This window comes from Solanum stenotomum, chromosome 3, assembly GCF_019186545.1.
Source record: "Solanum stenotomum isolate F172 chromosome 3, ASM1918654v1, whole genome shotgun sequence".
Taxonomy (NCBI): Eukaryota; Viridiplantae; Streptophyta; class Magnoliopsida; order Solanales; family Solanaceae; genus Solanum; species Solanum stenotomum.
Genome location: NC_064284.1, coordinates 12,783,662 through 12,797,721, shown reverse-complemented (window position 1 = coordinate 12,797,721; position 14,060 = coordinate 12,783,662). Strand labels below are relative to the sequence as shown.

At 29.9% G+C, this 14,060-nt stretch overlaps 1 protein-coding gene across 1 annotated transcript; it reads left to right on the top strand.

Moving 5' to 3' along the window:
• Positions 1-7,255: 7,255 nt before the first annotated feature.
• Positions 7,256-7,881, top strand: LOC125858233 (proteinase inhibitor type-2). Its single transcript, XM_049537945.1, has 2 exons — positions 7,256-7,346; positions 7,460-7,881. Exons 1-2 carry the CDS (start codon positions 7,295-7,297, stop codon positions 7,849-7,851), a joined length of 444 nt encoding a protein of 147 aa, XP_049393902.1. The 5' UTR covers positions 7,256-7,294; the 3' UTR covers positions 7,852-7,881.
• The last annotated feature ends 6,179 nt before the right edge of the window (positions 7,882-14,060 follow it).

Genomic DNA, 14,060 nt, shown 5'->3' with positions numbered 1-14,060 from the left:
TTTCTATCTCAATTTCAAGTTAAATATAATTCATCATTTTCTAAAAAAAAAGTTATTCAAACGTATATGAAAAAAGAGTTACGTTGAAACAAAATGAATAATAGATATAAAAAGAATAAAATATAAAAATAAAAAGAATGTGTCTAATAAATTTAAACAAAAATAAATTAAAAAGAAGAAATGGAATAAAAGGAAAAAATAGTGAAAAAGAAGAAGGAGGTCTAAGCCCAAAAGTTCCATTTTCCAAAGCTAATATTAAAAAGGGGAAAAATGTTGCCAATGGGACTTGAACACGTGACATAGGGGCATTACCTGAACCATGTATCCATTGAGCCAAGTCTGTACTTTGTTCTCAAGGGGTTCATTTTAATGTATATACACAAAAAATAAGAATTTGATATTATATATATAGTGTAATTTTTGACAAGGGGGTTAGGCTCCACCTAGGTCCTCCCCTATTTGCATGTATCTGAATTACATAAATAAATAGTATTGATCAATGAGAGCTACCATGCTTCATAGTGAATAAGAAGAAACAATAAGGATTGCTCAACTTCGAGCCTCCTTAAAGTGTTCGCCCTGTAGTCACTGGTAGATCACTACAATATCAAAAACACATTAGCAAAGAGTGTTAATTGCTAAAGTACTTATCAACATTAGTTAATTTTCATTGGATTCAATGTCGTTATATGTTTTAGAGACATTTATAAAGAGTGATAATTGCCCCTACAAATACAAATTTACCGACAATCAAGTTATTGTCATTAGTTAATTGTCAAATAAAAATATTATTTGGTGTAATGATCGTTCAATAGTCTTTGTGTTATTCACATTTACCACTTAAATGAATTCAACGAGGCGACTAACGCATATTTTTTGAGGTTTTATTCTTGCTCACCACTTTAATTATTTATTTCCAAATATCTATATCTTTAAATTATGTGAAATTAAGTGAGTACGTTTGTAACTAATATTTTAGCACAAAAACATTTTTACTGTTCAATATTTGGCGACTCCTATCAATTAATCTAATTTAACAATTCATACACAAAAAAATAAAATATATTTTTAAAATATGCGAAATTGAATGGATATACCCTTTTCAATATATAAATATACTCAACTAACCATCGTACTTCATTGGCACGTTTTACTTATTCATAATCGTTAATGGTCCCGTTTGCACAGCATTATTGGTCCTGCAATTAGAGCAGAGGATAAGAAGGAAAACTTGGGTGCTTCTTCTTTACTCACATAAAATCAGATTTATCCATTTGTAATTGTTTCAAGACATAAATATTTTGCTTTCAATGAAAAATATCCATATCACTACGTGGTGGATAGGTCTATATGATATGGTCCTTCCAACAAAAACACAATTCTCTTAATTCTTATACGAGATATTTTTCTATTATGGGTTTATCTAATACGAAGGAAAAAGTTTCATTTTCTCAATTGATTACATAAGTTTTTTTTTTATTGGGGGTGTGTGGGGTTGTGAGAGAAAGAGATTGGACTTTGGAGAGTACATGGGGTGAGATGGAGTCGGGGGGAGAGTGGACCAATAAATTTTCGTAAGATTAAATGAATTTGAAAGTTTGTAATTATAATATGTAATCGTAAATATTTATTAACAAAAGAAAAATAAAGATGTGTGATTTATTGATGCGACACCTAAGGATACATATAGACATTGTTTATGAATTATGATTTAATTATTTGACAAGATTATATAAAAGTTAGAGAAAATTTTAATAATTTTCACAAAGGAAGGCTTTCACATTTCAACTTCATGTCCAAACGGACCCTATAGTTAGAGATAGACATTTTATTCTTTAGAACCAAATATTTACACCCTCTAAATTATGGAGATTCTACACTTAATTAGACCGCCTGTTGAATTATATCTATAAATAATTAAATATATTAAAATTTAATTAGACAAACTAAAACTATAAACAATAAGACAGTAATTCTTTACAAAATTTTAAAAAGAATTTTTTTTTAATTCATGCCTTTAATTATAAAAAAAAGAGATCACTACTCATTTTTGGGAACATTTCTCTGTCAAAACTCATAAATAAAAACTGAACATAAACTATCAATAAGATACACCAACTATTAGTAAAAAAAAAATATGTATTTATATACGTAAATGACTTATAATTAAATACTTATTATATGTAAATTCTTTTTTTTAGTTATTAGAGTAGTTATTATTTCTCTTAAAAGTATATCTTAAATACACTTAGATCATGAAGTTTCAATGTATAGAATTTCTAAAATGTTTAAATGTTTTAGAAAACTTGAGAAGTAAAAGAATATTTTGGAAATTTGAGCATCTCATTAATAATAATAAAAATTAAAAATTTAATATAATTGAAAATATAAGATTATTACTAACATTTTATTTTGGAATAACTAAATGAAATTCTTCCACATAAATAAAAACCGATGAAATAACCATTAGTTCCTTGTCAGCCATTATTGTCCTTCAACAAGGTACAATAATTCCATATCAAAAAGAGATTCTCTTATACTATTGTATGAGTTAATACCTCAAATAGTCACTCAACTATGTATTTTTCTCTCAGAAAGTCATTCAGCTTTCAATTTTAACTCAAAAGTCACTCAACTATGCACTTCTCTCTCAGAAAGTCACTCAACTATGCACTTCTCTCTCAAAAAGTTACTTTGAATTTTAACTCAAAAGTCACTCAACTATCCACTCTTCTCTCAGAAAGTCACTCAATCTATTTAATTGTTTTTTAATTAAAATTTGCTGATATTAATTATTTATATAACAAACCAAAAAAAAATTAAAAAAAAAATTTAGAGAGGGAATGAAGATAAAAAATTGCTGATATTTTTTTAAAAAAATTTGGTCTGTTATATAAACAATTAATATCAGCAAATTTTAATTTTAAAAAAACAATTAAATAGATTGAGTGACTTTCTGAGGGAAGAGTGGATAATTGAGTGACTTTTGAGTTAAAATTCAAAGTTGAGTGGCTTTCTGAGAAAGAAGTGCATAGTTGAGTGACTTTTGAGTTAAAATCGAAAGTTGAGTGACTTTCTGAGAGAAGAGTGCATAGTTGAGTGACCATCTGAGGTATTAACTCATTATTGTATGTACAGTGGTCCAATTTAGGCTGCAAAATTTTCTGATTGGGCCATTTGTTTAATTTACAAACATTTATTTGAAAAAATAATTTCCATCCACTAATATTAGAGCACAAAAATCAAAAAATAAAAGTGGCGGGTCATGCATTGGTCAATTCGGTTCAGTTTTATGTGCTGTTAGTTTGATTTTCGATTTTTAAATCGTTAAATTAATAAAATATTTGAATCAATTTTTGATTTACTGAATAAGAAAAATGCTCATAAAATAAATATATGACTTCTCACTTCTCTAATAATTTGATGTGATATAGTGAAACAAGCAAATCAGTTGTAAATGTTTTGATATAGTGAAACACGAAAAATAATGAGAAAATTGCATCAATAAGAACAAATGTAGTACGAATGCTATAATTAATGTTATAGCCAAAACATAATATGAAATCTTTTGTGTGAAGACTGTAGTGTCGAGTATTGATATAATGATTAGTTATGTTAAATTACTAATGTTTGATATTTATGAAGGGTAAAGTAGTAAATTACTATCGTTTTAATGGGTTATCCGTTTACCCAATAATCCAATACTAAATACCGAAATCGAATTGATAACCCAATCATTTTTTTTATAAAATCATTAACCCAATAACTCAATAGCAATAATCTGATAACATTATTTTTGGCACAATTTGTTGACCGGATTCAATCTTTGTATTATTGGTTTATTTCGATTTTCATCTTTGTATAATAGTCTCCAATTTATATAAATGTGGGATTTTAATCCTCAAACTAATGAAAATTATTAATTAAAAATAAATAAGAAAAGTGAAAAAGAAAAATACATCCAAGGGTAAATGCGCTTAATGGGTCATATGGCTCTAACTTCTTCAGAATTTCATGGTAAAAGAGAGTGGGTCGTGTTTATTTTTTTTTTAATAAATAAAATGTTTTTTTATTTTTTCTTGTGGTTGAATACAATCCTTCTAAGAATTCTTTTATTTAGATATAAGAATTAGCAGAAAGTAATAAAAATTAGCAGAAAGTACTTAAAATAACGGGTAAAACTTACCCGCATCAGGTGTTTACATCAATTCAATACATGTATGCCATGTGTTTAAATTTATAGTTTATTTTACTTAAACTTAATTAATTAAAACATGTGTTTTACTTCATTAAATCACATAATAATAAAAGTTACATTAATTTGTGTAAACACCCAGTGCAAATAAGTTTTTTCCTAAAATAACATATATGAACAAGAAAACCCATTAAAACAGAGGGGATTGTGTTTGTCAATCGAGACTAGCCTTTTTAATAAATTAATCTTTACTTTTGATTTTTTTCTTTAAATTTTCTATATTTTACATTTAACGTTTTCGTTAAATTTTTTTAACTTTCATTAGTGTGAAAAATCAAAAGTACATATTTATATTAATCGTAGATTAATCGAATTATATATATATGTAGGGGTGTTCACGGTTTGAATAAAAACCGATTCAAACCGAAAAATCGAACCAAACCGATTAAATGAACTGATTTTATTTAGTGTTTGATTTGGTTTGGGTTTAGACTTTTAAAAAACCGATAGTATTTGGTTTGGTTATGGTTTTGTTCGAAAAAAATCGAAGAAATAACCGAACCAAACCAATAAATAATATACATAAATTTTATTATTATACATACATAATATACTATTTTATAAACAATTTTAAAAGTTTTATATATGTATTCATCAAATTTTATTTATAATTTACTTATGAAAGTAAAAATGCCCAAGATAAGAATATTTATCTTATTAGTTTCATGTATATATGAGTGTTTATAACAATTTTTTGTAGGACTGAAAATGTCAATTTCTCTTCCTTTTAGGACAAAAGTAGTGAACTTTGAAGCTTTATTCATAGTAAATTCAATGATTGAGAGTTTCGTAATATCAGTCATTCTAACTATTTTTCGTTTTGAATGGATTATTGCTACTTTTTTTTTCACGTTTTGAATGAATTATTTCTTTTAATTTTATGTATATGGTTAATAACCGAATAACCGAACTGAAATCGATAACAACCAAACCGATAAATGTATATTATATTAGGTTTGGTTTGATTTTGATAATTTTAAAACCGATTAAGTTGGTTTGGTTTTGATTTTGACCAATGACCGACCCAAATCAACCCGTGAACACCCCTATATACATGATTAAAACTAGAATATATTCCAAAACACAGGGACTAAAATTGTTATACCCTAAAGCTATATATGCAATAGTAAAGAGGGCTAAAAATACCCCTAGTCTATTTGAAAATATTTAAATATACCTCATTCATTTATTTGGTTACAAATATCCCTCAATCTAATAACCCTTTTTTAAATTATTGTTATTCTTATTTTTTATTAGGTGACATTTTCCTATTGGATAAAAAATTAATTTTCGACCCATCAAATCTTTCTCGACCCAATTTTTTAGCAAAGGGCTTACGGCTTAATTTATTGATTGTATATATTAAAAAAAATTCACGTGATTGATCTTAGAGTTTTGGTTATCATTGGAACAGTACACCCCCAGCCTCCCCTCCTTGTTTCATATTAGACTAAGCATTCAGGTTGGAAACATCCAATAATATTCATGGGGCTGTGGGATTGGGTTGGGGCAGATTGGAAAAAAATTGATGAGTTGGGGATTAATTTTTATCCAATAGGAGACGTCACCTTATAAATAACAATAATAATAATAAATAAAAATGGGTTGTTAGTTTGAAGTAGAGCTGTCGAAAAGGGTCAATCCAGCCCCACCCAGCTCAAGCCTCATGGGCCAATGAATTTGAAGAGCTAGGATGGGCTGACCCTTCATTTGGTAAGGCCTGAAAATGCTTAATCCTAGAAGGGCCGAGGGCTGGAGCGGATTAGCCCTTCTTTTTTCATTTTTTTCTTTTCAAACTTATAATTCTCTAACATCAAGAAAATGAGAAGATTTTCAAATCGAATATGATAATCAATGGTGTTGTTTCAATAACACTAGCAAAAAATCTAGTGTAATTAGCATGTATCTCGTATATCAGACACGCGAGCGAGATAAGAGAGTGACAAGCAAGATGAGAGAGGTGTGAGGGTGCGAGATTTGTCTATGTATCCTAGATACATGTGAATCTACTTGGATAGAGTATATCTAGAACAAATTAACCTAATTTTGAGTTCATATTTTCTGAAATACATGTATCTGAACGTACCAAAATTTGATAAGATTCATAATATTACAACATAACGTGTATTTAAGTAATTAGATTATATACTAGTGATATTATTGTAAGTTACCATTAAATAAAAAGTTTTGGCCTATGGGCCGATCCTGGCTCGACCCCGATTAAGCCTCAAGGGCTAAGGGTTTATATGGATTGGGCTTATAAGCCTTAGTTTTAAATGAGCTTGAAAAATCATATCCCAACTCTACCCCCAATAATGAATTGGGTTGGGCCGGTCCCATGGGCTAAACGCGCCTGTTTTGACGGCTCTAGTTTAAAGGATAAAAATGAGTTCAAAAGGTGAGTAAAAAGGTATTTTTTAACCAAAGAAATGAATAAGGGATATATTTAATCCTTTTTCAGATAATTCAAGGATATTTTTATTATTTTTCCTTGTGCAATAATAGAGTTCCAACTTAATTATCACGTGGACTAAGAAATTGTTGCTGGATGACAATAATTTCAAAAAACCATGCAAGTTTTCCACTCCTCTGTCCAATCATAATTGTCCACTATATATATTTGAGACCCATATTAAGAAACAATAAATAATAAGAATGATATTACTGTATTACTTTTTGAATATATTAAATTTAATGCTTTAAAAAATATATTTGATATTAAATAGTCTCTAATAGCAAGGATAAAATAGACACAAAACTTTTCAAGTTAGACAAGTATATCGGACATCTAAAGATCGGATGGAGAGAGTAATAAAGAAGAAGCAAGCGTAAGTACATTGCCAAACTAATTATACTAGCAAGCACATCTTTCTTTCTTTTTTTTATCAATTAATAAAAATAATATATACTAATATGAAGAAAAAAAAAGTTTTATTTTGCTATCTTTTTTATCACTCGTTAGCTATAAATAGGTAGAGGAGGACAGACACTCTTCACCCCAAAACTAAAAGAAAACAAGGTACTAATTAATTGTCCATAATGGCTGTTCACAAGGAAGTTAGTTTCGTTGCTTACCTACTAATTGTTCTTGGTGAGATTTTCCTCTACTCTTTTTTTTTTTTAGAAAAAATAATAATAAAAATTCTTGGTTTTAGATACACAAGTAGTTTTATGTTTTTTACTTAATATATATATTTCTTGTAGGAATGTTTCTATATGTTGATGCTTTGGGTTGTACTAAAGAATGTGGTAATCTTGGCTTTGGGATATGCCCACGTTCAGAAGGAAGTCCGACAAATCCCATATGCATCAATTGTTGCTCAGGCTATAAGGGTTGTAATTATTATAGTGCTTTTGGGAGATTTATTTGCGAAGGAGAATCTGACCCAAAAAACCCAAAAGCTTGCCCCCTAAATTGTGATACAAATATTGCCTATTCAAGATGTCCTCGTTCAGAAGGAAAATCGCTAATTTATCCCACTGGATGTACCACATGCTGCACAGGATACAAGGGTTGCTACTATTTCGGTAAAAATGGCAAGTTTGTATGTGAAGGAGAAAGTGATGAACCCAAGCCATATATGTCCACAGCATAAGGCATCAATAATATGCGTTGTAGTTTTTAATTAGTAAATAAAAGCATGCACACATAATGACATGCTAATCACTATAATGTGTGGGCATCAGAGTTGTGTGTTATGTGTAATTACTAATTATCTGAATAAGAGAAATCATCCATAATTCTTATCCTAAATGAATGTCAACTGTCTTTATAATTATTTAATGAACCAGATGCATTTTATTAACTAAATCCATATACATAGAACATTAATCATAGTTAATATCAATTGGGTTAGTAAAATGAATTTAGTCCATTATTAATAAGGGGTATCACGGGAGAAAACTCCCACTGGAGGGGAGCCAAATTCTATTAGAGCGATTTTTATATATGGTCAGTGGACGAAGATTTTATGAATAAACTTATCTAAAAAGATTTTTAGATAAATATTGTCTTGTCATGTCTAGGCATGTTTTTGCTAATCATTAAGGATAGTTCAGATAAGAAGGTAAAAAACTTACATTTTCAATAATTCAGATAGAAAACTTAATAAAGTGAGATAATTTACCTATATTACTTTTATCCTTTGATATATCTCAAACCATGCATGATATAAAGAGAATAGATAGAGAAATAATTTTTACATCTATATAATTGTTGAATATGTAAACAATTTAATTCAAGAAGCTAGGAATACAAAAATTGAAGAGTTTGTGATTATTATTATTATTATTATTTTTTTTTTTTTGGTAACAACCGTAAAAGATTACCATACCACCAAGAACAATTACAACTTAAAGAGCACCTATTCTGATAACAGAAATAGGCCTCCAACCAAGCAAAAACTAATTACAAAGTAAATGCTGAATAAAATCTCCACACTTGTGTGCTTGCTTAGACTTATTAAGTAAAGATAATCTTCCTATAACTTCCTTTTTTATCTGTAAAACGACCTCCTCTGTATGAACATTTCTCCTTTTGAACTTCTTCCAATTCCTAGCTCTCCAGGTATGATATAGTACTGCTCCACAAATGGCTGCCATGATTTCCTTCTTGAATTGTACCCAGTGCTTCACTTTGATTTTGTCCAGCATTCTAGTAATCCCATCGATTTGTATTGTTGTCCTTGTCCATTGGTTGATCTCATGCCACACTGCTAATGTCCATTTGCACTCCTCAAATAAGTGCACAGTAGTCTCCATAACTTGCTCATCACACATGCAACATGCTACATCTTCAACTGGGATGTTCATTCTCACCTTTCTTTCTTGTGTAAGTAGTCTTCCTTGGACAGCCAGCCATACCATAAACCTATGCTTAGGCAAGGCCATGGAAGTCCAAATTAGCTCAGCAGTCCTCATTTTTGGCCTGTAACCCATTAATGCTAAATAACTTCTAGTAATAGAGTAATTACTAGACTGTGTTAACATATATCTACCTTGGTTATACCAGCCCTGCATGAGTATTTTGATGCCATTGAGTTTCTTCCAGTACCAACTGCAATCTGTAGGTACTTTATGAGTCCAGATAGATGCATCAGTCTTTATATATATACCATGAATCCATTTCAACCATAATGACTCCTTGTTCACTACAATTTGCCACAACAATTGGCCCACTGATGCTATATTCCAGTTGCTACTGCCCTTAACATTCAGTCCCCCTTTTCTCTTTGGAAGGCATATTTTTTCCCATGAAACTAATGCTATCTTCTTCTGTTCTGCATTACATCCCCACAAGAAAGCTCTACATATTTTGTCCACTTCCTTAAGGATACTCTGAGGTAAAATAAACACTGCCCCCCAAAAGCTATGTATGGAAAATAATACAGCATTAATCACTTGTAATCTCCCAGCATAAGAAAGCTGCTTAGAGTAAGTTACTGTAATTCTCTGTGTGATCTTATCAACCAATGAATAGCATTCAGTTTTCTTCCATTTCTTTGGTGACAAGGGAAGTCCAAGATATCTAATAGGAAACTGGCCAATTGAGAATCCAGTCCTCAACAGAATTTGACTTCTTGTATCCTCATCCACTCCAGCTAGGAATACACTTGATTTTTCAATGTTTGCCTCTAGTCCAGTAGCAGCACTGAAATGTGCTAGTGCCTCCATTACTCTATTCACTGATTCCACAGTCCCTTTACAAAATATCATCAAGTCATCAGCAAATATAAGGTGAGTGAGCTTTACCTTCTTGCACATTGGGTGGTATCTAAAGTCAGGCAGTTGACTCATTACATGCAGTATTCTTGACAAGTACTCCATGACTAAAACAAACAGCAGGGGAGATGCAGGATCCCCTTGTCTTAGGCCTCTTCTTCCCGCAAAAAAACCATGATTCACCCCATTGACCTTCACTGAGAACATAGTAGTGGTTACACCTAGCATGATCCATTGAATGAATTGTCCAGGGAATCCAAAACCATGTAGTACTTCCTCCAGAAATTCCCAACTTACCATATCATAAGCTTTCTTTAAGTCTATCTTCATAAGACACCTAGGAGAAACTGACTTCCTATTATAGTGTCTTAGAAGATCATGACAAATCAACACATTATGCATCATTGATCTCCCTTGTACAAAGGCAGACTGATTTTCTGCCACTAAGTGACTGATTGCCATCTTCAATCTACTACAAATTAGTTTAGAAATGCACTTATAAATGACATTACAGCAAGAAATGGGCCTAAAATGACTGGCATTTTCAGGAACATCAATTTTTGGAATTAGAGCAATACTGGTTGAGTTGATCTGCCTTAGAATTTTGTTATTTTGAAAAAACTCAAGCACTGCAGCTGTCACCTCATCACCCACAATTGGCCAAGCTTCTTTATAAAAACCACTTCCAAAGCCATCTGGACCAGGGCATTTGTTACTATCAATCTGGAACATTGCCTTTTTCACTTCCTGTGGTTCAAATATGTGAATTAGAGCACTTTGGATCCCTCCGCTAACATAAAATTCTTCTTTGTTTTCTACTACAAATTTTTGTTTCTATGCCGTAGTTATCTTTAATATATTTGTGGTTGAGGAAATTTATTGCTAGAAACGAAGGATTGTCAAATTTTTTTGAAAGCAAATATATATATGAAAATATACTGTATCTTATTTTAGTCATGATTAAAACGTGGCCTTAATTGAATCATCTTTCTCATTCATTTTTTCAAATTCATATCAGGATGATTGACATTTATCTATTTTAAATAAATAAAAATTAATTTAAGGGTTCAAATTAAATTTAACTTAAAAGTGTTAACCGTAGTTAAAGGTTTACTTTTAAAAAATGACTATGAAAATCTAATCTTCCACGAATCGAGAAAGAGATATTGATTTACGTTAGGGGTTAACAAAAAGATTTGTGTAATATTGGTTTGGATAAATTTGGAGTTAACGGAGGCTACGATGTTAAAAATGGTAGTTGTAGTTCGTCCATAAATGGGTGACTTGTCCGTTTTAGTGTGTACTTTTAGAGAGGGTCCTTTTTTATATTCAGAATTTAAAAAGTGTCCATTTTGATGCCAAACTCTCCATTATTGTCCTTCAACTAGATACAATACAGTAATTCCATATGAAAGAGATATTATTTTATTTTTGTAGGTTGTATCACTCTTCATAGAGGGTTATCCAATTTACGCTGCATTGAGCCATCTGTTTAATTCACAAATATCTATTTGTAAAAGTAATTCTATCCACTTTAATTACAAAAAATAAAGTGATGGGCAAATAACAATTTTGGTCTTTGTATTATTGGTTTAGTTTCAGTTTTGATTCATGTATATTTTGATTAAACATAATTAATCTTTAATTTATGTAAACGAGTAATTTCATCCTAAACTAATGAAATCATTAATTAAAAATAAATAAGAAAAAAAATACATTCAAGGGTAACTGCGCTAAGAAATCTCGGGTTAATGTTCTATAAGAAGAATCTGGTTGAATAATTCAATCCTGTAGCTAGGGGTGTTCACGGGTTGGTTTGGGTCGGATATTGGTCAAAATCAAAACCAAACCAACTTAATCGGTTTTAAAATTATCAAAATCAAACCAAATCAAATATAATATACATTTATCGGTTTGGTTGTTTTCGGTTTTGGTTTGGTTTGGTTCGGTTATTAACCATACATAAAAATAAAAGAAACAATTCATTCAAAACGTGAAAAAAGTGACAACAATCCATTCAAACGAAAAAATAGTAGAATGACTAACATTACAGAACTTTGAATCATTGAACTTACTGAATAAAACTTCAAAATTCACTATTTTGGCATAGAAGGTAGAGACAATGACATTTTCAGTCCCACAATAAATTTCCATAGACACTCATATACATGAAACAAATAAGAAAAATGTTCTCACCTTGGACATTTTTTCTTTCATAAGTAAATTATGAATAAATTTTGATGAAACATATATAAAATCTTTAAAATTGTTTATGAATATAATATATTATGTATGTATAGTAATAAAATTTATGTATATAACTTGTTGGTTCGGTTCGGTTATTTCTTCGATTTTTTTCGAACAAAACCATAACCAAACCAATGACTGTCGGTTCTTAACAATCTAAAACCAAACCAAACCAAAACCCAAATTAAATCGGTTCATTTAATCGATTTGGTTTGATTTTTCGATTTGGATCGGTTTTTATCCAAATCATGAACACTAGGAATCCTACTTATAGCTATACATAATTAATAGAAAGTTAAAATATAATATATGAACGACTGAACGAGAAAAGCCATAGAGAGGGGGGAGAAGATAAATTTTGATCCAATTTGATTATATTTGAATTGAATGGTATGAGTGGCGATAATGATGACTTCAACATCGTGTTTCTCTTAACAAATTAATTAATCTTCATTTTTGAATATGTTTTTCAAAAAAATTCTATAACTTAAAATTAACAATTCCATTAAATTTTTAACTTCTTTTAGTGTGAAAAATCAAAATCGCAAGTTTATATTAATCGAACATCAATTATGTTTAGTCCAATCATATATACCGTATATAGAGATCAAAACTAAAATATATATACAATATATTAATCAAAGATCAATTATGTTTAGTAGAAGAAAATTATTGCTAGATAACAAATCTTTCAAAGTGTCCCCGTTTAAAAGGACAAATGATAATTTATCCCACGAGATGCACCACCTGATGTACGAGGTATAAGGGTTGCTACTATTTCGGAGAGAGTACTGAACCCAATGCATGTACCCATAGCTCGGAAAGTTGTTTATGTGACTTGTCCATCTTCTGGATTAGCCAAACTTTATCAAGTTTGCGTTAATTGTTGCACTGCAGGAGAGGGTTGCAAACTCTATGGATATGAATTATGATGGATCTTTAGTTTGTATTGGGTAGCCTCAGAGCTATATTTATGCATCATAAGGCATCATCAATAATATAATATACGGAGAAGGGTCTAAAATGTTTCTCAAGTATTTGAATTGGTATAAAATTATCCTTCATCCACCTTTCGCCTCTAAGAAACACTGACGTTCACCTTTTGACTGAAAAATACTTTTGATGTTAATCCTTTGGCTCATATTTGCCCTTATTTTTAATAGCTCTCTTAAAGTAAAATTATTAAATATTTATTTATTATATTGCTTTAAGAACTTTTATATATATATATAAAACCACACCTGGTTCATATTTTGATTCGACACACTTGAAAATAATATTGAAAAGTAATTAATTTCATGATATCTTCCCATTGGCTTATTTTAAATCAACCTCCAATTTATTATAACATAACCCAACTCCATAAATGGGGATCTTACTACAATCCATACTCACCCCAACTAATTGTCCATCTAAAAAAAAAATATTATTTTCATTAATATAAAATTTTCTATCAATTATTCAAATGTCTTGTTCATTTTCTCTTTTATTTCTTTTTAAATCTCGTATTCTTAATTAAGATATCTGAGATTCAAATTTGAAATGAACTCACATGTTTATATTCTTTTAATTTGTATTATTGTTATGGTGGGATGAAGGTGATAAGAGAAATGATTATTTTTATTCTTTTATTTTGAATTAGGGGTACACACAAAAGAAAATAATGAAATTTTCGTACATATTAGCTAATTAATTGAGTCATCTTTTTGTTGAACTAATTATTTCTATATAAATGCATCATTATTTTCCTCCTTTTTGCTCTCTTGTTTGTCATAAATTGAAAAGAAAAATAAAATAAAATGGTGGACAAGATCCAAATAGAAAACAAAAATGGATT

Bases quoted from the DNA above. Each gene is read 5' to 3' on its own strand.
- LOC125858233 (XM_049537945.1), top strand. From the start codon at position 7,295: ATGGCTGTTCACAAGGAAGTTAGTTTCGTTGCTTACCTACTAATTGTT. The intron at 7,347-7,459 runs GTGAGATTTTCC...TATTTCTTGTAG, and splicing joins TTACCTACTAATTGTTCTTG to GAATGTTTCTATATGTTGAT.